Below are 24655 nucleotides of genomic sequence, written 5' to 3'. Positions count from 1 at the left end.
CCTTTTTAATACAAGATATGAACCTGTCCTTCGCTAGAAAGGGCAGAACATCTAATAATTTGGAACAGTGCATTGTGAGGTTTTATTCATTGTGGAGATTATACTGTTATCATTGGGAGGTTTCTTCAATAAAATTTGATGTATAATCTAACGGGTGATGACTTTTATTAGACTGACTGTCAATTGCACCGACCATTTAGGAAAATCTGAGAAAAATGTAATTTGCATAATAATTTGGAACATGGTGTATATATTGTTCCCATAAATACATTTCTTTATCTAAATAAAAAAAATCAATAAAAGTACACATATTTAGTATTTCCGCGTCCGTATCGACCCGACCTATAAAACTATCCCACTAGTTAACCCCTTCAGTGAACACCGTAAAAAAAAAAAAAACGAGGCAAAAAACAATGCTTTATTATCATACCGCCGAACAAAAAGTGGAATAACAAGCGATCAAAAAGACGGATATAAATAACCATGATACCACTGAAAACGTCATCTTGTCCCGCAAAAAAAGTACTGCCATACAGCATCATAAGCGAAAAAATAAAAAAGTTATATTCCTCAGAATAAAATGATGCAAAAATAATTATTTTTCCTATAAAATAGTTTTTATCGTATAAAAGCGCCAAAACATTAAAAAATGATATAAATGAGGTATGGCTGTAATCGTACTGACCCGAAGAATAAAATTGCTTTATCCATTTTACCAAACGCGGTACGGTATAAACGCCCCCCCCCCCAAAAGAAATTCATGAATAGCTGGTTTTTGGTCATTCTGCCTCACAAAAATCGGAATAAAAAGCGATCAAAAAATGTCACGTGCCCGAAAATGTTACCAATAAAAATGTCAACTTGTCCCGCAAAAACAAGACCTCACATGACTCTGTGGACCAAAATGTGGAAAATTATAGCTCTCAAAATGTGGTAACGCAAAAAATATTTTTTGCAATAAAAAGCGTCTTTTAGTGTGATGGCTGCCAATCATAAAAATCCGCTATAAATAGTAAATCAAACCCCCCTTTATCACCCCCTTAGGGAAAAATTAAAAAAATGTATTTATTTCCATTATTCCTCATTAGGGTTAGGGATAGGGTTAGGGTTAGGGTTAGGTCTAGGGTTAGGGCTAGGGTTAGGGCTAGGGTTATGGTTAGGACTAGGGTTAGGGCTAGGGTTAGGGTTAGGGCTAGGGTTAGGTCTAGGGTTATGGTTAGGGTTAGGGCTAGGGTAGGGTTAGGGCTAGGGTTGGGGCTAGGGTTAGGGCTACAGTTAGGGTTGGGGCTAAAGTTAGGGTTTGGATTACATTTACGGTTGGGAATAGGGTTGGGATTAGGGTTAGGGATGTGTCAGGGTTAGGGGTGTGGTTAGGGTTACCTTTGGGATTAGGGTTAGGGGTGTGTTTGGATTAGGGTTTCAGTTATAATTGGGGTGGTTCCACTGTTTAGGCACATCAGGGGCTCTCCAAACGCGACATGGCATCCGATCTCAATTCCAGCCAATTCTGCATTGAAAAACTAAAACAGTGCTCCTTCCCTTCCGAGCTCTCCCGTGCGCCCAAACAGGGGTTTACCCCATCATATGGGGTATCGGCGTACTCAGGACAAATTGTACAACAATGTGTGCAGTCCAATTTCTTCTCTTACCCTTGGGAAAATAAAAAATTGGGGCGAAAAGATAATTTTTGTGAAAAAATATGATTTTTTATTTTTACGGCTCTGCATTATAAACTACTGTGAAGCACTTGGTGGGTCAAAGTGCTCACCACACATCTAGATAAGTTCCTTAGGGGGTCTAGTTTCCAAAATGGTGTCACTTGTGGGGGGTTTCAATGTTTAGGCACATCAGTGGCTCTCCAAACGCAAGATGGCGTCCCATCTCAATTCCTATCAATTTTGCATTGAAAAGTCAAATGGCGCTTCTTCCCTTCCGAGCTCTCCCATGCGCCCAAACAGTGGTTTACCCCACATATGGGGTATTGGCGTACTCAGGACAAATTGTACAACAACTTTTGGGGTCCAATTTCTTCTCTTACCCTTGGGAAAATAAAAAATTGGGGGCGAAAATATAATTTTTGTGAAAAAATATGATTTTTTATTTTTACGGCTCTGCATTATAAACTTCTGTGAAGCACTTGTTGGGTCAAAGTGCTCACCACACATCTAAATATGTTCCTTAGGGGGTCTACTTTCCAAAATGTTGTCACTTGTGGGGGGTTTCAATGTTTAGGCATATCAGGGGCTCTCCAAACGCAACATGGCGTCCCATCTCAATTCCAGTCAATTTTGCATTTAAAATTAAAATGGCGCTCCTTCGCTTCCGAGCTCTGCCATGCACCCAAACAGTGGTTTACCCCCACATGTGGGGTATTGGCGTACTCAGGACAAATTGTACAACAACTTTTGGGGTCCATTTTCTCCTGTTACCCTTGCTAAAATAAAACAAATTGGAGCTGAAGTATATTTTTTGTGAAAAAAAGTTAAATGTTCATTTTTATTTAAACATTCCAAAAATTCCTGTGAAACACCTGAGGGGTTAATAAACTTCTTGAATGTGATTTTGAGCACCTTGAGGGGTACAGTTTTTAGAATGGTGTCACAAGGTTATTTTCTATCATATAGACCCCTCAAAATGACTTCAAATGAAATGTGGTCCCTAAAAACAAAAAGGTGTTGTAAAAAAGAGAAATTGCTGGTCAACTTTTAACCTTTATAACTCCCTAACAAAAAAAAAATTTGTTTCCAAAATTGTGCTGATGTAAATTAGACATGTGGGAAATGTTAGTTATTAAGTATTTTATGTGACATATCTTTGTGATTTAATTGCATAAAGATTCAAAGTTGGAAAATTGCGAAAGTTTCAAAATGTTCGCCAAATTTCTGTTTTTTCACAAATAAACGCAGGTAATATCAAAGAAATTTTACCACTATCATGAAGTACAATATGTCATGAGAAAACAATGTCAGAATCACCGGGATCCGTTGAAGCATTCCAGAGTTATAAACCTCATAAAGGGACAGTGGTCAGAATTGTAAAAATTGGCCTGGTCATTAACGTGCAAACCACCCTTGGGGGTAAAGGGGTTAAACATGTGTTTCTACTTTTAACTTGCTTCAATAGTCTCCTTAGGAGACTTGAAGCTGCGATACTCCGATCACATATGGTACCCATAGGAGAGCTTCAAACCTGCTATTTGCAGCAGAATTCATCTGTATGAGGGCCGGTAAATGGGCGGCACTCATAGCAGAGTGGCACTCACAACCACAGGAGGCTCCTGCAGACCCTGGGTTGTCATGCAAACCCATCTGCGTCCATGTGACAGGGGCACCAATTGGCGGGAATAGTCACCCGATTCCAGCGCGACCATGTTAAATGCAGCTGTCGGGGATTGACAGCGGCATTTAACATGTTAACAACTGCAGGTGGATCATAATTACACCTGCTGCTGTTAGGAGCACATGTCCGGTGATTAAATCAGCTGTCATGTGCCAGAAAACATGGGCTCAGCACTGAAGCCCACATAGAATGCAGGGCTAAAAATAGGGCTGTGAAGGGGTAAAATATACCCCTTTCCCACAATAAAGTGCAGAACTTGCCTTCATTGGTATTTAGTTACCATGGTCAATCAATTATCTTTCCCAATTGAACAAAAAGATTTTTTTATTTAAATAGCAAAAAGGAAAAGAGGTTGCCATTCACACCTGGAACTACTTATCTCATTGTGCGTAAAGGATCAAATGGATTAAAATCTAATTAAAATGTGCAATCCTTCTTTTCCTTGATAAGTGGCACCAGCGGATTGCTATACAATTTACTACTTTTCAGTAAATTATGCTAGTTATTAGACAGTCTAAGGCCCCAATTCATCATTTGTGGTTTGTTTTTTAAGTCATTTTCCTTTTTTGTCTTGTGGTATTAGTTGCCAATTTTTTGCCTCAGATTCTTTCAAATTTCCCACGCACTTCATGAATTTGTCGCAAAGTCATAATGGTCTTTTCGTTTTCTCTTAAACTTTTTTTTACAACCTTCTAGCACAAAAAGACACACATTTTGAAGAATGTATCAAAAACTGAACCAAAATACTGGTGTACCCAAAATCATCAAGCGGGAAAACTAGAATGGATTTGAGACAAATTTTGTTACCTTTCTCAAAAGTCACACATAAATAGTTAGCTGAAAACAGCCGGAATTGCTAAACTCTGTCCACAAATTGGAAAAACAAACAAACCATAAAATAGACTTAAAAGAGGAGCAAATAAAATAATGAACTGGAATATAAAAAAAAGGCGCACAATACATAAAAATAGTCAAAAAAACAGCCGCAAAGGCGATGTTGAATCAGGGCCTAAAAGTTTTGGGGAATACAGAGGCTTTCAGATACCAGACAATTATTTAAACTCAACTGTGAAGATATTTATTGGCAAGTTTGGCAGTAAAATTTTTATTACTATGATTATTGATTTTAAACATATTTTAAATGACTAAGGGGCTAAGTTCCCACGATGAGTATTTGGTGCAGATTTTCTGCCTCAGTTAAATTAGGTTACTTGCATTTTTTCATTGGATTTTTTTATATGAGTTTTAAAACTTTTTTTTCCTTAAAGCTGCTTTGCTCTGGATACTTCACGTTACTTAACTTTCATAAAACTTTATTGCTAAATTCCTATGCTGATTACACATGGTTTTACTGCCTTTCCGCCGTTGAAATGCAATAAATACACGTGCATTTTTTTACTTGCGTTTTATCCTCATCTAATTGAAGCCTATGGGGAAAATGCGCAAAAAAGAGGTCATATTTACCTTGAGAGAAATTGACATAATACAGGAAATCAGGGTCGGCTCCAGGTTTTTGTGGGCCCCGGGCAAAAGAGTCTCAGTGGGCCCACATACTACGATTCATGATGCACAGATACGGCAGAGAAATAAAGATATACTACATCCTCATCCTTCACATAGGCAGATATGCACACAAACAATATGCAGACATACACACACATCTACAGTACGCAGACATGCGCGCACACACATACAGTACGCAGAAATGCACACGCAAACAATACGCAGACATGCGCACACACAATACGCAGACATGCACACACATACAATATGCAGTCATGCACACACATGCAGTACACAGACATGCACACGCATGCAATACGCAGACATGCACACCCATGCAGTACGCAAACATGCACACACATGCAGTACGCAGACATGCGCACACACACATACAGTACGCAGACATGCACACGCATACAATACGCAGACATGCGCACACACACAATACACAGACATGCACACACATACAATATGCAGACATGCACACACATACAATATGCAGACATGCACACACATGCAGTATGCAGACATGCGCGCACACACAATACGCAGTGTGACAAAACACTCTGGGATCGCCTTTGCTGGGGTCAAAGGACACGTGGTTTGTGCATTGAATCTGAGGCGTACAGCAGGTTTCTGAGCAGGCTGACCTCAGGTCAGATTTATTAACGTGAAAGCAACACAAAAAACAAAACATAAAAATAAATCCTAGCCTGTCCGGCACTAACTAAACAAATACGTTGCTATCTCAACAACTGGGGGGGCTTCTCCCACCCAGCTAACAACATACAGATCTTGAGCAGAGCTCTTCACTCACGTTTGTCTCACACAGGCAGGCAATCTGTGTGCCCCAGGCAGAGACTGGAAACACCCAGCTGGTCATCTTTTATTCCTGCAATCATTAACCCATTAGCACCCTGAAGATACTGAGTGGCCTAATTCACATAGGACAAACACCTGGGCGAGATATACCTGCCTCCATCTACCACACCAGCATGAGTCTTACATATCCCCCCCCCTTGCTCAGACCACTCCGGTCGAGCAAGAACACTTTTGAAACAGTGCACTCGGGATAGGGCATCGGCGTTCCCCATCTGCACCCCAGGTCGGTGCTCCACCGTAAAAGAGTAAGCCTGCAGGGCAAGGAACCACCGGGTTACCCGACTATTACGGTCCTTGTGGAGGTGCATCCACTTGAGAGGGGCATGGTCTGTGACCAGCCTAAACTTCCTACCAGCCAAGTAATACTTGAGGGAGTCGAGAGCCCATTTAATGGCTAGGCACTCTTTTTCAACCACCGCATACCTCTGCTCATGTACATTCAGTTTCCGACTGAGATAGAGGACCGGGTGTTCGACTCCGTCCCTCACCTGGGAAAGTACAGCTCCGACACCAGTATCAGAGGCATCAGTTTGTACCACAAACTCGCTGCTGAAATCAGGAGTCACTAGTACGGGCTGAGAGCACAAAGCCCGTTTCAGGCTGTGGAAGGCCTCTTCAGCAGCTGAGGTCCATTTTACCATGACGGAACCCTTCCCCTTGGTAAGATCCGTCAAGGGAGTAGCCATGGCTGCAAAATTGGGTATGAACCGGCGATAATAGCCGGCAATCCCCAGGAAAGCCTGCACTTGTTTCTTGTTCACTGGTTGTGGCCAGCCCTGAATTGCCTGTATTTTGTCGATCTGGGGTTTAACCACTCCTCGGCCAATCACGTAGCCCAAGTATCGGGCTTCTTCAAGCCCGATGTGGCATTTCTTGGGGTTTGCCGTTAAACCTGCATCTCGCAGGTCATCAATCACGGCTTGTACCTTCTGTAGATGAGTTTCCCAGTCCATGCTGTAAATTACGATGTCATCCAGGTAGGCAGAAGCGTACTGTCTGTGAGGCCTCAAGACTCGATCCATCAATCTCTGGAACGTTGCGGGAGCTCCGTGAAGTCCAAACGGCATATAGACATACTGGAACAGACCTTCCGGTGTAGCAAATGCCGTCTTCTCTCTGGCCGCCTCGGCCAGAGGAATCTGCCAGTACCCCTTTGTTAAATCCAGGGTCGTAATGTATCGGGCTTTACCAAGCCGGTCGATCAACTCATCGACCCGGGGCATAGGGTACGCATCAAATTTAGAAACTGCATTCAGTTTCCTAAAGTCATTACAAAACCGGATGGAGCCATCCGGTTTAGGTATCAACACAATTGGACTGGACCAGGCGCTGTGTGACTCCTCAATGACTCCTAAGTCCAACATTGCCATCACTTCCCGGGAGACGGCTTCACGGCGGGCTTCCGGAATCCGGTAGGGCTTCACATGAACAGTGACGCCAGGCTCTGTGACAATCTCATGTTTCACCAACTTCGTCCGGCCAGGTTTTTCGGAGAAGAACTGTCGGTTCTGTAACAAAAATTGCTTAACCTCAGATTTTTGTCGTTCTGAGAGAGTCTCAGCAACCTGCACCTCTGGTACAGTAGGTGAACAAACCGGACGGGGCAGATCCGCCGTTAGGGCAGAGCGGTCTTTCCAGGATTTTATCAGATTCACATGATAAATCTGTTCCGGTTTTCTCTTACCCGGCTGGTACACTTTATAGTTCACTTCACCAACTCTTTCTCGGACCTCTAACGGGCCCTGCCATTTCGCCAGGAATTTACTATCCACCGTAGGGATTAGGACCAACACCCTATCGCCGGGTGCAAATGTACGGACCTTAGCGCCTCTATCATAACTTTGCCTCTGGGCTCCCTGGGCCTGTAACATATGGTCCCTAACAATGGGCATGACAGCGGCAATACGATCCTGCATTTGTGTTACATGGTCGATCACCGTTTTAAAGGGAGTGACTTGACCTTCCCAGGTTTCTTTTGCGACGTCCAGCAGTCCCCGGGGACGACGGGCGTACAACAGTTCGAAAGGCGAAAATCCTGTGGAAGACTGGGGAACTTCCCTAATGGCAAACAGCAAATAGGGTAACAAGTAATCCCAGTTCTTCCCATCTTTGTCTATCGCCTTCCGGAGCATCTGTTTTAAGGTTTTGTTGAAGCGCTCAACCAGGCCATCTGTTTGAGGGTGATAGACAGACGTACGCAACGGGTCTATTTGTAAGAGCCTGCAGAGCTCCTTCATTACCCTCGACATAAAGGGAGTCCCCTGGTCGGTGAGTATCTGTTTTGGAATTCCCACCCGACTAAACACTTGTACCAATTCCTTGGCGATCGTCTTGGTAGCTGTGTTACGCAAAGGGACGGCTTCCGGGTAACGAGTGGCATAGTCCACGATGACGAGGATATGTTGGTGCCCACGTGCGGATCGGGGAAGGGGCCCAACCAAATCCATCCCAATTCTCTCAAAAGGGACCCCGATGATAGGAAGGGGTACCAAAGGGCTACGGAACTGAGATTTAGGGGCCGCGATTTGGCACTCTGGACAGGACTCACAATAGTTACGCACATCACAATGTATTCCAGGCCACACAAAACAATGCAATATCCTTTCTGTGGTTTTCTGTACCCCCAGATGTCCCCCCATTATATGTCCGTGGGCCAAATCCAGTACCTTCCGCCGATAAGGTTTGGGTACCACTAACCGTTGCACTGTGTCTTCCCCTTTTTTTTCTACCTGGTAGAGCAAATCATTTTCAAGAACCATATACGGGTACGCTAGCCTAGTGTCAGGTTCTACGGGTACCCCATCTATCATTTTTACATTTTTCCTAGCCGGAGTCAAGGTAGGATCTTTCATTTGCTCGCTGTGGAAGTCATCCACCTGGACTCCCAAATCTGGCAGGCAGGGTGCCGGATGGCTGTCTGCCTCCGCCTCTCACTGAGGTTCCTCAGTTTCCTCTGTTTCCCCCGCCATGACGGAGAAGGGGTACTGAAGGTTAGATTCACTAACCTCCCCAACAACATCTTCCTGTGGGGTCTCCTCTAGGGACTCAGGACCTCCAGATGGCATGGGAGAAGATTCACGGGTACAGCTACCGTGAAGGAGCAACTGATTCTCCCACAACTGCCAGAAATAGGGAAAATCCCTGCCCAGGATTACATCATGTAACAATGCGGGAACGAGTCCCACTTTGTGCTGCACTGACCCATAGGGAGTAGAAATCCATATGACCGCTGTTAAGTACGAGCGGGTGTCACCATGCACACACGTCACAGAAAACTTGTCAGACGGACCAGACGGAAGTGCCACTAGACTAGCTTTCACCAGAGTCACCACACTTCCAGAGTCTAGTAATGCCACAACATTTTTCCCATCAACAGATAATTCACACAGGTGTTTCACTGTATCATTTTGACCCGCATTCACACTCACTAGCTGTGTAACCAAAGACATGCGTTTTCTAGAGTCTATAACGTCGCACTGCATGGGTTCAGCGGTAACAGGACAGTTCGCAGAAACATGACCCTTCTCATGGCAGCGGAAACACCTAACAGGTCCCCTACTGAGACCACCGTCCAATACTCTTGGTCTCGGAGTGCGAGCAGTCCCGGACTCCTCCCCCACAGTTTTAAGCGATTTTCCTTCACCCGTGGTCCCTGGAACAGTCTTACCGGTTCCACGAGGAGGAGGCACAGACCGGGGGTTGGCGGTGTCGTCGGGAAGTCCTTCTGCCACGGAATAACGCTCGACCAACTCCACAAGTTGATCCGCTGTCGTGGGATTTCCTTGGCTTACCCACCTTTTCAGGGCTGGGGTTAGTACTCTCAGGTACTTGTCCAGGACAACCCGCTGGATTATTTCGGGTATTGTCAGTACCTCAGGTTGCAGCCATTTCTTTGTCAAGTAGATCAGGTCGAACATCTGAGACCGCGCTGGTTTATCCTGCTGGTATGTCCACTGATGTACCCTCTGTGCACGGACAGCCGTCGTCACACCCAGCCGGGCCAGGATCTCAGCTTTCAGCTTCTCAAAGTCCTGAGCGACCTCCGGGTCCAAATCATGGTAAGCTTTTTGGGCCTCGCCGGAGAGAAACGGGGCAATCAAATCGGCCCATCGTGCCTTCGGCCACTTCTCTCTCAATGCCGTCCGCTCAAACGTTGTCAGATATGCCTCGACGTCATCTTCTGCAGTCAGCTTTTGCCAGTATCGACTCACATGGATCCTTCTGGACTCTGCTTCCGGGTCAGCGTCAGGCATGCTCACCAGGCGCTGCGCCACCTGTTGGAGAAGTTGGCGGTCTGCAACCGTCATGTCCAGTAACTCCTTCAGCTGTGCGGCCATCAAGCGATTAGCTTCGTGCTGTGCGGCAGTGGCCTGCTGCTGTACGGCAGTGGACTTTACTAAGGCTTTCACCACGTCTTCCATGCTGTCGCCTGTGCCACGGTATGCCCGCGTTCTCCACCACAATGTGACAAAACACTCTGGGATCGCCTTTGCTGGGGTCAAAGGACACGTGGTTTGTGCATTGAATCTGAGGCGTACAGCAGGTTTCTGAGCAGGCTGACCTCAGGTCAGATTTATTAACGTGAAAGCAACACAAAAAACAAAACATAAAAATAAATCCTAGCCTGTCCGGCACTAACTAAACAAATACGTTGCTATCTCAACAACTGGGGGGGCTTCTCCCACCCAGCTAACATCATACAGATCTTGAGCAGAGCTCTTCACTCACGTTTGTCTCACACAGGCAGGCAATCTGTGTGCCCCAGGCACAGACTGGAAACACCCAGCTGGTCATCTTTTATTCCTGCAATCATTAACCCATTAGCACCCTGAAGATACTGAGTGGCCTAATTCACATAGGACAAACACCTGGGCGAGATATACCTGCCTCCATCTACCACACCAGCATGAGTCTTACAGCAGACATACACACACATCTACAATATGCAGACATGCGCACACACACATACAGTACGCAGACATGCACACGCATACTATACGCAGACATGCGCACACACACAATACGCAGACATGCACACACATGCAATACACAGACATGCACACACATACAATACGCAGACATGCACACGCATACAATACGCAGACATGCACACACATACAATATGCAGACATGCACACACATACAATGCGCAGACATGCACACACATACAATACAATACACAGACATGCACGCATACAATATGCAGATATTTTCATACATATATTTGAAGTCAAATTCACAAAAATACATAAATATATAGTCATGCACACTGATATACACAGATATGCACATCATACATGCATACACAGACATACAGACACAAGCCTCACTCACCTCCCCCTTGCTTGTCGCCCATCAGGCTCCTCTGGCATGTGGCTACGGAGGGCGCGCTGCTTGATGGCTGTCACTTAAACAGACATTGTCGCGCACAGTGCACTCTGCAGCTGTGTCTGCTACTAATGATGCGGTCAGGCAGGCACTGTGCCTTTAACTTTGCCTGTGTGTCGGCCCGGCCGCGTCATTACTAGCAGACATCGCTGCACAGTGCACTGTGCGCGGCCATGTTTGTTTAAGTGACAGCTGAGCTCAAGTAGTGCCAAAGCTGCTGGGGGAGCGGGCGGGGCCCCTGGTGTCCCGGCCACGAGTGGGCCCCCCATTTGTTCAGGGCCCCGGCACTTGCCCGGGTACGCCGGGTGCTGACGCCGGCCCTGTACAGGATTCAAACGCACTCAGCAGGTCATATTACGCTGTGTTAAAAAAATGACTGCACAGTGGGCATGAGATTTAGAGGAATCCTAAATACTTTTCTTCTCTCTGCAGACCTCAACCAGTTGCAGGCAGCACAGTGATATGATGTCATCAGGCTTTTCTGTCTTTCACTGCATTCTTCTAAAGCCCCCGTCACACAAAGCGAGATCGCTAGCGAGATCGCTGCTGAGTCACAAGTTTTGTGACGCAACAGCGACCTCAGTAGCGATCTCGCTATGTGTGACACGTAGCAGCGACCAGGCCCCTGCTGTGAGATCGCTGGTCGTGTCGGAATGGCCTGGACCTTTTTTTGGTCGTTGAGGTCCCGCTGGGTAGCACACATCGCTGTGTTTGACACCTTACCAATGACCTCATGACAGGATGTCCCTCATTGAAGTCTGTTAATCGTCATGAAATAGCTGCCATGTGACATCGTTGTACAGGTCGCTACAGGTCGCCGCATCGCTGCTGCGTCGTTGGGGAGATCTCACAGTTTGACATCTCACCAGCGACCACATAGCGACGCAGTAACGATCCCTGATAGGTCGTATCGTTGTCGGGATCGCTTTAGCGTCGCTATGTGTGACGGGGCCTTAAGCTGTGACGGAGCCAGCCGAATCTCCCAGCATTGCTGCCAGTGATTAAGGAGCCAGGCTGCGATTCATGCTGCCTGTGGTTTGGGTAGCATTCTTCGCATGACCGGCTCTTTATGACTGCTTTCACACATCAGTTTTTTGTCGTCAGGCACAATCCGGCGAATTTTTTTTAAAAAAAGGATCCAGCTAAAGTTGCCGTAAGATACATTTTTTCTCATAGACTTGTATTAGCGATGGATTGCGACGGATGACCTCACATTTCATCCGTTTTCGCTGAATGCGTCGAAAATAGTTTTTCCGGCGTCCGGAGAAAACTGACATAGTTACGTTTTTTGTGTCCATCGCCGTCCGTCGTTTGCTAGAATGGAACCCTATGGCGTCTGATCCGTCAAATGATGAAATCCGGCAACGGATTCTGGTTTTTTTAACTGAGCATGCTCTAATTTTTTTTTAGGATCCAATTAGCCGGATCAGTTTGTCGGATCCATCGAAAAAAAACGGATCCGTCGCATCAGTTTTTCACAATCTGCGACAAATCTGTTTTTTTCAACATTCGACGGATTGCGGCAGCAAAAAACTGATGTGTGAAAGCAGCCTTAAGCCGGTGTCACACTTGAGAGTGCAATGTGAGAAACTTGCGTGAGTCTATTGCATCAATACCCGCCGCTGACGCCGGCGGTTCGGACCGGAGCATTCAGCTGCATAGAAATACATGCAGCAGCACACTCCGGTCCCGAGTGCCAGGGGCAGTGCTGGGTATTGATGCGAGAGACTCGCCCAAGTTTCTTGCATTGCAAGTGTGACCCCGGCTTTACCTGGACTACTGGTGGTGCAAGGAGCAGAGAACTCTCTGCTCCGCTACTGGTTTTTAACTGTCTCCGCGCCATGAAAATGCGGATACAATTAAAAGCAGCACCTACTCCTGGAATTGTGTGTGTGCTTAACTTTCCCTCCAGGCCCAGTCATGATCACGTTCCCCAGGCATGCTTAGAGCGAACTTATTTATTTTTTTAATTTGTTTTTATGTGTTAGAAAATTGTTCTGTGCATTTTCCACATCTAAATCACAGCAAAACTAAGATTTTTCTCACAGTTTTTACCATTTTTTTTTTGTAAAATTTTTAACTTTGCAATTGCTGCAAAAAACCCCCCACAAAAAATTAATGCTCCACCCCATAATGAAATGCATAAAAAATGCTGAAAAACTACGTCTTAGGCCAGTTTCATACGCCAGTGCCTCCGGTACATGTAGTGACAGTTTTCTCACGTACCGGAGACACTGACACACGTAGACGCATTCAAATGAATGGGTCTATACAGATGTCAGCGTATTTTCACGGACCGTGTGTCGATGTGCAAAACACGCAGACATGTCCATTTTTATCCGGACACAAGACCCGCCAAACATCCCACACACGTGCACACGGAGAACAGTGTACACTGGCCTCAGTACGCATGGATGGATGCGGGGGAAAGCAGTGCTACTGTAAGCTGCTGTTCCCCTGCGTGTGCTGCTGAAGCCGGTTTTCATCCATTGTCCCCTGCTCTGGCGGCAGCAGAGCGAGCTGGGGAGAATGAAAGAAAAACCAAAGTGGGGTCCCCCTATATTTTACAACCAACCCGGCAAAACTCACAGGTGCGGGCTGCTATACTCAGGCTGGTAAGGGGCCATGGATATGGGCTCCCCAGCCTAAAAAAAGCAGCCTGCAGCTATTAGATGCGCCAACTCTGTAGCTTTGCCCGGTTCTTCCTACTGCCCTGTAGTGGTGCCATATGGGGTAATGAGGGGTTAATGTCACGTTCCTATTGTAACAATATTGTAAAATGGGAAGGTGACATTTAGCCGGCTTAGTAATGGAGAGGTGTCGATAAGACACCTCTCCATTAATAATCCTACAGTTGTTAAAGGGTTATTAAAACACACACACAGTAAGAAAAGTCTTTTAATGAAATAAAACAATATACACAGTTTTTCCATCTTTATTCTTCTGCCATTCCAAGCGAAGCCATCGATCTCCTGTAATAAATCATAAAATAAAAAAACAACAATATACCTATACCTGTCCGGCGTACAGTCAAGTCCCACGCAGTAATCCATATCTAGGGGAATTTACAGTTTACAACCGGGAGCGCTGCTAATGCAACTGCTCCCGGCTGTAAACGACTGGGGAATGAATGAAATGCTGGGAACGGAGCTTTGGTGACTAGCGGTGACGTCACCGCTATTCACCAAACTGGTGGTCATACGGACATCACCGATACCGTGTTTACTGGTACCAGAAATATCAGGACGTGTGAAACCGGCCCAAAACTCAATAAAAAAAAGTGTAAAAACCTGCATGCTCTTACAAAACTGTGTAAAAAAAATACAACCAACATTTTTCAGATATATGTTTTTAACGTAGATATTTCAGCTGGAAAAATACACCTCTGTGTCAACATACCCTTAAACACAGGCTTTTTTCTTTACACGTGTTCTTCTGACTAAAATTAGCCTTAAGTAATTGTGTGAAAGTACCCTCATTAGTTTTATTTAGCAAAAAACACACACAACAAAATGTCACACAATCATAACAACTCACATAATAAGATTATAGTAATTTGTTTTGTAGGGGTTAACCAATATGCAAGGCTTAACCCCTTAGTGACAGAGCCAATTTGGTACTTAATGAGCGAGCCAATTTTTACAATTCTGACCACTGTCACTTTATGAGGTTATAACTCTGGAACGCTTCAACGGATCCCGCTAATTCTGAAATTGTTTTTTCGTGACATATTGTACGTCATGATAGTGGTAACATTTCTTCAATATTACTTGCGATTATCTATGAAAAAAACAGAAATATGGCGAAAAATTTTTAATTTTTGCAATTTTCAAACTTTGTATTTTTATGCCCTTAAATCAGAGAGATATGTCACGAAAAATAGTTAATAAATAACATTTCCCACATGTCTACTTTACATCAGCACAATTTTGGAAACAACATTTTTTTTTGTTAGGGAGTTATAAAAAAAAAAAAAAAAAAAAAAAAAGTTGACTAGCAATTTCTCATTTTTACAACACCATTTTTTTTTAGGGACCACATCACATTTGAAGTCATTTTGAGGGGTCTATATAATAGAAAATAACGAAGTGTGACACCATTCTAAAAACTACACCCCTCAAGGTTCTCAAAACCACATTCAAGAAGTTTATTAACCCTTTATGTGCTTCACAGGAACTGAAACAATGTGGAAGGAAAAAATGAACATTTAACTTTTTTTTGCAAACATTTTAATTCAGAACCATTTTTTTTATTTTCACAAGTGTAAAAACAGAAATGTAACCATAAATTTTGTTAAGCAATTTCTCCTGAATACCCCAATACCCCATATGTGGGGGTAAACCACTTTTTGGGCGCACCGCAGAACTTGGAAGTGAAGGAGCGCCGTTTGACTTTTTCAATGCAGAATTGGCTGGAATTGAGATTGGACGCCATGTCGCGTTTGGAGAGCCCCTGATGTGCCTAAACAGTGGAAACCCCCCACAAGTGACACCATTTTGGAAACTAGACCCCTTAAGCAACTTATCTAGATGTGTGGTGAGCCCTTTGAACCCCCATGTGTCTCACAGAGGTTTATAACGTAGAGCCGTGAAAATAAAAAATCGCATTTTTTCTACAAAAATGATCTTTTTGGCCCCAAATTTTTATTTTCACAAGGGTAACAGGAGAAAGTAGACCACAAAAGTTGTTGTGCCATTTCTCCTGAGTACGTCGATACCCAATATGTGGGGGTAAACCACTGTTTGGGCGCACCGCAGAGCTTGGAAGAGAAGGAGTACCGTTTTACTTTTTCAATGTAGAATTGGCTGGAATTGAGATCGGACGCCATGTAACGTTTGGAGAGCCCCTGATGTGCCTAAACAGTAGAAACCCACCACAAGTGACCCCATTTTGGAAACTAGACCCCCCATGGAACTTATCTAGATGTGTGGTGAGAACTTTGAATGCCCAAGTGCTTCACAGAAGTTTAGAATGCAGAGTCTTGAAAATAAAAAAAAAAATTTTTCCCACAAAAAAGATATTGTAGCCCCCAAGTTTTTATTTTCACAAGGGTAACAGGAGAAATTGGACTGCAATAGTTGTTGTCCAATTTATCCCGAGTACGCTGGTGCACCATATGTGGGGTAAACCACTGTTTGGATGCACGGCAGAGCTCGGAAGGGAAGGAGCGCCGTTTTGGAATGCAGACTTTGATAGAATGGTCTGTGGGCGTTATATTGCAATTGCAGAGCCCCTGATGTACCTAAACAATAGTAACCCCCCACAAGTGACCCCATTTTGGAAACTAGACCCCCCAAGGAACTTATCTAGATGTGTGGTGAGAACTTGAATGCCAAAGTGCTTCACAGAAGTTTAGAATGCAGAGTCTTGAAAACAAAAAATATTTTTTTTTCCACAAAAAAGATTTTGTAGCTCCCAAGTTTTTATTTTCACAAGGGTAACAGGAGAAATTGGACCACTAAAGTTGTTGTCCAATTTATCCTGAGTACACTGATGCCCCATATGTGGGGGTAAACCACTGTTTGGGCGCACGGCAGAGCTCGGAAGGGAAGGAGCGCCGTTTTGGAATGCAGACTTAGATAGAATGGTCTGTGGGCATTATGTTGCAATTGCAGAGCCCCTGATGTACCTAAACAGTAGTAACCCCCCACAAGTGACCCCGTTTTGGAAACTAGACCCCCCAAGGAACTTATATAGATGTGTGGTGAGAACTTTGAATGCCCAAGTGCTTCACAGAAGTTTATAATGCAAAGTCATGAAAATAAAAAATATTTTTTTTCCACAAAAAAGATTTTGTAGCCCCCAAGTTTTTATTTTCACAAGGGTAACAGGAGAAATTGGACCCCAAAAGTTGTTGTCCAATTTATCCCGAGTACGCTGATGCCCCATATGTGGGGGTAACCCACTGTTTGGGCGCACGGCAGAGCTCAGAAGGGAGGGAGCACCATTTGACTTTTTGAGCGCAAAATTGGCTGTTGTGTTTGGAGACCCCCTGATGTACCTAAACAGTGTAAACCCCCCAATTCTAGCTCCAACCCTAACCCCAACACACCCCTAACCCTAATCCCAACCTGATCCATAATCCTAATCACTAACCCTAACCATAATCACAACCCTTACCCCAAAACAACCCTAATGTCAACCCTAACCATAACCCTAATCAAAACCCTAAATCCAACACACCCCTAATCCTAATCTCAACCCTAACCTCAAACCTAACCCTAATCCCAATACACCCCTAATCACAACCCTAACCTTAACCCTAATCCCAAATCTAACCCTAATCCCAAGCGTAACCCTAATGCCAACCCTAACCCTAATACCAACCCTAATCCAAACCCTAACCCTAATCCCAACTCTAACCCTAACTTTAGCCCAAACCCTAGCCCTAACTTTAGCCCCAACACTAACCCTAGCCCTAAGGCTACTTTCACACTTGCGTCGTTTGGCATCCGTCGCAATCCGTCGTTTTGGACAAGAAACGGATCCTGCAAATGTGCCCGCAGGATGCGTTTTTTGCCCATAGACTTGTATTGCCGACGGATCGTGACGGATGGCCACACGTCGCGTCCGTCGTGCACTGGATTACTGCACTGTTTTGGCGGACCGTTAGCACAAAAAAAGTTCAATGTCATGTTTTTATGTACATCGCATCCGCCATTTCTGACCGCGCATGCGTGGCCGTAACTACGCCCCCTCCTCCCCAGGACATAGATTGGGCAGCGGATGCGTTGAAAAACTACATCCGCTGCCCACGTTGTGCACAATTTTCACAACGTGTGTCGGTATGTCGGGCCGACGCATTGCGATGGCCCCATACCGACGTAAGTGTGAAAGAAGCCTAACCCTAAATTTAGCCCCAACCCTAACCCTAAATTTAGCCCCAACCCTAACCCTAAATTTAGCCCCAGCCGTAACCCTAAATTTAGCCCCAACCCTGACCCTAGCCCTAACCCTAGCCCTAACCCTAGCCCTAACCCTAACCCTAGCTCTAACCCTAACCCTAGCCCTAACCCTAACCCTAATTTTAGCCCCAACTGCCCTTCTCCTGCCGGCCGGCAGATGGCGACAGATGGCGGGCGCACTGCGCATTTGCCCGCCATTTTCTTTCCCCATGAAGACGCCGGCGGGCAGGAGAAGGACGCAGGAGGACCCAGGGACACCGGTAAGTATAATAGGGTCCCCGAATCCCCCTACTTCTCTGTCCTCTGATGTGCGATCACATCAGAGGACAGAGAATTACACATAACTTTTTTTTTGCGGTCGCCGGTAAACAGTTAATTACCGGCGATTGCAAAACAGGGGTCGGTAAAACCGACCCCGATCATGTTCTTTGGGGTCTCGGCTACCCCCGGCAGCCGAGACCCCAAAGATTCTCCTGGTGCCGGCCGGAGGGCGCACTGTGCATGCGCCTGCCATTTTTTTGCCGGAAAAAGATGGCGGCGCCCATCGCGAGCCACGAGGAGCACCGGGGGAGACAGGTGAGTATCGGGGGGCTATCTGGGACCCCTTTTCTCTGTCCTCTGATGTGCGATCACATCGGAGGACAGAGAAATTAAAAAGAAATCACTTTTTTTTTGCGATCGCCGGTAAACGGTTAATTACCGGCGATCGCAAAAGCGGGGTCAGTAAAAAAAAAACCCGAATCATGTTCTCTGGGGTCTCGGCTACCCCCGGCAGCCAAGACCCCGGAGAAAATCGGACTCTGGGGGCGCTATTTACTTTTTCCACAGCGCCGCTAATTAACGGCGCTGTGGTTTAAGTACCCTTAACTGCTGCCGTTAAAAGGCGTATCGGCGGTCGTTAAGGGGTTAAACCAATAAAAACGACATAGTTACATAAATTAATTTTGACATTTATTCTCCAGGCAATGCACACTAAACCAAAAGCCCCAATAAGGGTAAGTTCACAAAAAGCTTCTTTTTTTTTTTTTATATGTTTACGCCGGAAAACTGGTGTGAAAATTATGCGTGTTTTGGTGCAAGATTTTATAAGATTTTGATGCGTTTATGATGTGTTTTGGTGCTCATTAATTTCAATCTCAATGGGGAAAAATTGCAGTAAATACACTGGAAAAATTTACATGGCACATTTAAAAAAAACAACCCCACACCATATATTAAATAATAAAGAGGAAAAATATGTATGTTAGATATTGAAGTCATTTTCCAATTAACGTAAAACATACGCGTAAAAATAAATGTATCAAAAAGGTTATTTATGTACAAACCTTAACTTTTATACAAAAGCTTTATTATTTCTCTGGGTATTTGCAAGCACAAATAAGAAATGTGCTAGTATAATAAAGACACGTGGAGGTGACACAGCCCTGACACTTCACTCTGCAGCAGGCTGTTTGTGTGCGCAGGTTAGGACAGGCCTCGTTGCTATGGAGACCGTGGCTTCTTCCATTACTACTTTTAGCTCCCCCTACCATTACCATGGACACTCAGGGACGCTGTGTTTTTCCAGCAGAGCAAAACCTGTAGCAAATAATCATGCTGGAGAGCTGAGATGGGCACACAGCAGCTACTGTAAGTGCCAGGCTGGCATATGGGAAATCTGCACTGGTAAAATAGATTTTATGGTGAAGAGCGACCTCATTAGCTTTGTCAGGATTGCCAACCACCCAGAAATATCTGAATAGTCTATAAATACAGAGCACACTTTTCCATAAATATAGACCACTTTCCAGATTTTTTTCAGTAAATATAGGGCCTTATTCCATAAATATAGGGAACTTTTTTCCGTAAATATAGGGCACTTATTTCCATATATAGGGCACTTTTTCTGTAAATATAGGGCACTTACGGTATTTCCATATATAGGGCACTTATTTCCATATATAGGGCACTTTTTTTCCGTAAATATAGGGCACTTATTTCCATATATAGGGCACTTACGGTATTTCCATATATAGGGCACTTATTTCCATATATAGGGCACTTTTTTCCGTAAATATAGGGCACTTATTTCCATATATAGGGCACTTACGGTATTTCCATATATAGGGCACTTATTTCCATATGTAGGGCACTTTTTTTCCGTAAATATAGGGCACTTATTTCCATATATAGGGCACTTTTTCTGTAAATATAGGGCACTTATTTCCATATATATAGGGCATGTATTTGGGCCCTTTTTTCTATAAATATAGGATATTTCTGTAAAATGGGCCCCTTTTTTCCTTTAACATAGGGAACTTTTTTCCATAAGTATAAGCCACTTTTTTCATAAATGTAGGGAACTTATTCTGTAAATAAATGGCTGCATTTTCCATCAATTTATGTAACTTTGTTCCAAAACTATTGGCACTTTTTCTGTAAATATAATGCCCTTTTTTTCTGTAATTATATAGCACTTTTACATAAATATAGGGCACTTTTTTTCCATAATTATAGGGCAAATTTTTCTGTAAATATAGAGGACTTTTTTTTAAAATTGTTGAAGCTGTGATTTTTTTGAAGCTGGAGTTTCTGTTATAGGTTATTATAACTGCAATTTAAATTTACAGCATGTTCACATTAACAGTATAGGATGTAGATATACAGTATAATATTAAAATCTTAATGATGTGTTATGGGTTTCTAAAGTGTCCTCAAAAAGTGTTGAATGTCCTTCACAAGTTGGAATGTAATCTTGCTGTGTGTAATGATATGTAAGGGCTCGCTCACTCCACTGTACAAATCGGATAAGTGCTATCTGAATTTTTATCAGATAGCCCACTATCCAATGGGTCGGTACTGAGGACTTTTTTTTTTTCACTGACAGAATCTGTCTGAAAAAAAATTGCGATTTTGCTCTGAAGTTGAATGGATGCAAGAAAAAAAATTGGATGCCGTACAGAACCACGGTATTACACCCAATTTTTATGGATAAATTGCAGTTTTGTAACATAGGAAACAGTAAGTGGTCTTGTAAATTATTTATAGCTGCTGAGTAAAAAAAACAAATTGTATACGGACTGCACAAAGATGACAATTAAGACATTTTTTTTACCACTTTTCTGGATGAAAACGTACCGATTTTTTCTATACTGTGTGACCTTAAACTATGGCCACATTCACACATTCAGTACTTGGTCAGTATTTCACATCAGTATTTGTGTTTCAAAATTTTTATTGGAGTTTTATATTTTTTCAAACAAGTAAACAAATATATACATAAAAAATGGGGGTAAGGCAAAGGGGGGAAGGAAGGAAACAAATATTTATTGGGGAAAGGGAAGCTGGGATGGAAGTGGAATAAAGGGAAAATGAAGTGTACGTAAACACTACTTTTAGTGTATACATATAACTAACAATTACTAAAATTATCTCTGGAATCTTGGTGTAAATTGTAAGCTTAAAATAAAAGACTGAAGGTTAGCAACACACTTAGTAACATACAATAAGTAACGTATTTTTCAGATTATAAGACACTCTGGATTATAAGACGCACTCCAAATTTTGAGGAGAAAAATAGGAAAAAATGTTTTTTTAATAAAATGTTGGTGCTTCTTATAATCCATGCGTCTTAGGCTACTTTCACACTAGCGTTTTCTGCAATCCGTCACAATGCGTCGTTTTGCAGAAAAAACACATCCTGCAAAAGTGCTTGCAGGATGCGTTTTTCCCCATAGACTTGTATTGACGACGCATTTGCGACGGATTGCCACACATCGAGTGACAGATGCGTCGTGCTTTTGCGGACCGTCGGGAGAAAAAACGCTACATGTAACGTTTTTTTCTCCTGACGGACCGCTTTTTCCGACCGCGCATGCGCGGCCGGAACTCCGCCCCCACCTCCCCGCACCTTACAATGGGGCAGCGGATGTGCCGGAAAAATGCATCCGCTGCACCCATTGTGCAATGCAGCAAACGCTAGCGTCGGAATCTCTCCCCGACGCATTGCGACGGGGAGATTCCGACGCTAGTGTGAAAGGAGCCTTATGCTTACCGGGGGTGGTGGCTGCAGTGAAGCGAGGTCCCAGGGTCGCTGCTGGAGGCAGGAGTGGGGGCAGGCTGCAGGCTGGGATGAGGGGGTGTTCCGATGTGCGGCGCACCACTGCTGGTGTCCGGTGCTGCTACGGGTGTCCTGAGATCTTGGTGCCGAGATCTCCATCTGCGCATGCGCCCCCCGGCGGCCATTTTCTCTGAGTCAACCGCACAGGAAACCATGGAATTGCTGGGGCTCTGACCTTTTACAAAATGTTGGCAGTGCCCCCGCAGCACTGGAGACCACATCAGCAGCACCAAACACCACCACAGTACCGCCGGGCACCCCCGCAGCGTCAGACACCTCCTCCTCCCAGCCTGCAGCAACGGTTCCAGTAAGGTATATCTGCATTATAATATAAGGAAGAGAGAAAAGAGCATTACTGCAAAATATGCACACTACACCTAAAATAATAAAAAAAAATATTATTGGCACATGATACAACCCATAACATAAAACATAATTAAAAACAACTGTGGATACAACCACTCAGCATCCTGGAAAAACAACTGTCAAATCAAGAGCATATAATAACATATAGCCTTGTGCTTGAACCTATGGTACGTTCTATAAATAATACAGCATCCAATATCCCATAAAATTCAGGGTATGTATGACCATAGATTATGTCATAGCTCTGCTCCCTATAATCCGAAAAATACGGTACATAAAAACGTAGTTGTATATGAACACTTGTTGGTTTCTGGGATTCCCATCAACCCTATAGGGAGGAAATGTCTAATATTTGTAATCCAGGTTCCCTTGGGAGTCGTAATCTTGTGATTAACTTGTTTGTAATTCAAGAAAGTTTGTAGTTGTAATCCAAGGAAGACTTCTATTTATAATCCAATTACGGTCCAAAGGATGTCAAACATGTAGCCTGCATTCCTGGTTATTCCAATTCAAGAGTCATTGAAATGGTTGATGTTTTGCATGCATTGGAGTAGAGATTGAAGTCTTGGATGATGTATACCTAGTTGTCGCAGAAGGCCAGGGCCTTCATCAGGAGAGGAAATGAAAAGAGTTCTTTTTAATGCTTTTATTTGGAGAGTCGTACCAGCGATAGGTTAGTTCAACACGTAGACGTTCTTTGGTGGTTTGTAAGAAGGCTTTTCTTGCTTGAAGGCTAGAGTTTAAGAGGTTCTTAAATAAAAGAATGCCATCATAGAGAAAAGGAAGTTTCTATGAGTCCCTAGTCAATATAAATACAGTCATGGCCAAAATTTTTGAGAATGACACCAAAATTATATTTTCACATGATCTGCTGCCCTCTGGTTTTTATTAGTGTTTGTCTGATGTTTATATCACATACAGAAATATAATTGCAATCATATTATGAGTACCAATAGGTTATATTGACAGTTAGAATGAGTTAATGCAGCAAGTCAATATTTGCAGTGTTGACCCTTCTTCTTCAAGACCTCTGCAATTCTCCCTGGTATGCTCTCAATCAACTTCTGGACCAAATCCTGACTGATAGCAGTCCATTCTTGCATAATCAATGCTTGCATTTTGCCAGAATTTGTTGGTTTTTGTTTGTCCACCCGTCTCTTGATGATTGACCACAAGTTCTCAATGGGATTAAGATCTGGGGAGTTTCCAGGCCATGGATCCAAAATCTTTATGTTTTGTTCCATGAGCCATTTAGTTATCACCTTTGCTTTATGGCAAGGTGCTCCATCATGCTGGAAAAGGCATTGTTGGGCGCCAAACTGCACTTGGACAGTTGGGAGAAGTTGCTCTTGGAGGACATTCTGGTACCATTCTTTATTCATGGCTGTGGTTTTAGGCAAGACTGTGATTGAGCCGATTCCCTTGGCTGAGAAGCAACCCCACACATGAATGGTTTCAGGATGCTTAAGGCTATGTTCACACTTTGCGGATTTTGCTGCGTATCCGCAGCGGATTTGACCGCTGCGGATCCGCAGCAGTTTCCCATGAGTTTACATTACAATGTAAACCTATGGGAAACAAAAAACGCTGTGCACATGCTGCAGAAAAATCCGCGCGGAAATGCTGCGGATTACATTCCGCAGCATGTCACTTCTTTTCTGCGGATTTTCACCTGCTCCAATAGAAAACTGCAGATGAAAATCCGCAGAAGAAAACGCAGTAAAAACCGGGAAAAATCCGCAGTAAAAACCGCAGCGGGTTTTCACTGCGGATTTTGGAATTCTGCTGCGGAAAAATCCGCAGTGGAATCCGCAAAGTGTGAACATAGCCTTACAGTTGGCATGAGACAAGACTGGTGGTAGCGCTAACCTCTTCTTCTCCGAATAAGCTGTTTTCCAGACGTCCCAAACAATCGAAAAGGGGATTCATCAGAGAAAATGACTTTGCCCCAGTCCTCAGCAGTCCACTCCCTGTACCTTTTGCAGAATATCAGTTGGTCCCTGATGTTTTTTTCTGGAGAGAAGTGGCTTCTTTGCTGCCCTCCTTGAAACCAGGCCTTGCTCAAAGAGTCTCCGCCTCACAGTACGTGCAGAAGCACTCACACCAGCCTGCTGCCATTCCTGAGCAAGCTCGGCACTGCTGGTAGTCTGATCCCGCAGCTGAAACAGTTTTA

General features: G+C 44.1%; 1 protein-coding gene across 1 annotated transcript in view; it reads left to right on the top strand.

Annotated features, from left to right (window-relative positions):
- The first annotated feature begins 19587 nt into the window (after positions 1-19587).
- MARCHF10 (membrane associated ring-CH-type finger 10) overlaps positions 19588-24655 on the top strand; it is a 93141-nt gene continuing 88073 nt past the window's right edge. Inside the window, exon 1 of the mRNA XM_069751345.1 lies at positions 19588-19646. Coding sequence (XP_069607446.1) covers positions 19627-19646 — 20 coding nt within the window. The 5' untranslated portion in view covers positions 19588-19626. The remainder of the gene's footprint in view (positions 19647-24655) is intronic.

This window comes from Ranitomeya imitator, chromosome 2 (genome assembly GCF_032444005.1).
Source record: "Ranitomeya imitator isolate aRanImi1 chromosome 2, aRanImi1.pri, whole genome shotgun sequence".
Classification (NCBI taxonomy): Eukaryota; Metazoa; Chordata; class Amphibia; order Anura; family Dendrobatidae; genus Ranitomeya; species Ranitomeya imitator.
The sequence above is the reverse complement of the archived record's forward strand: the minus strand, read 5'-3'. Positions and strand labels throughout refer to the sequence as shown.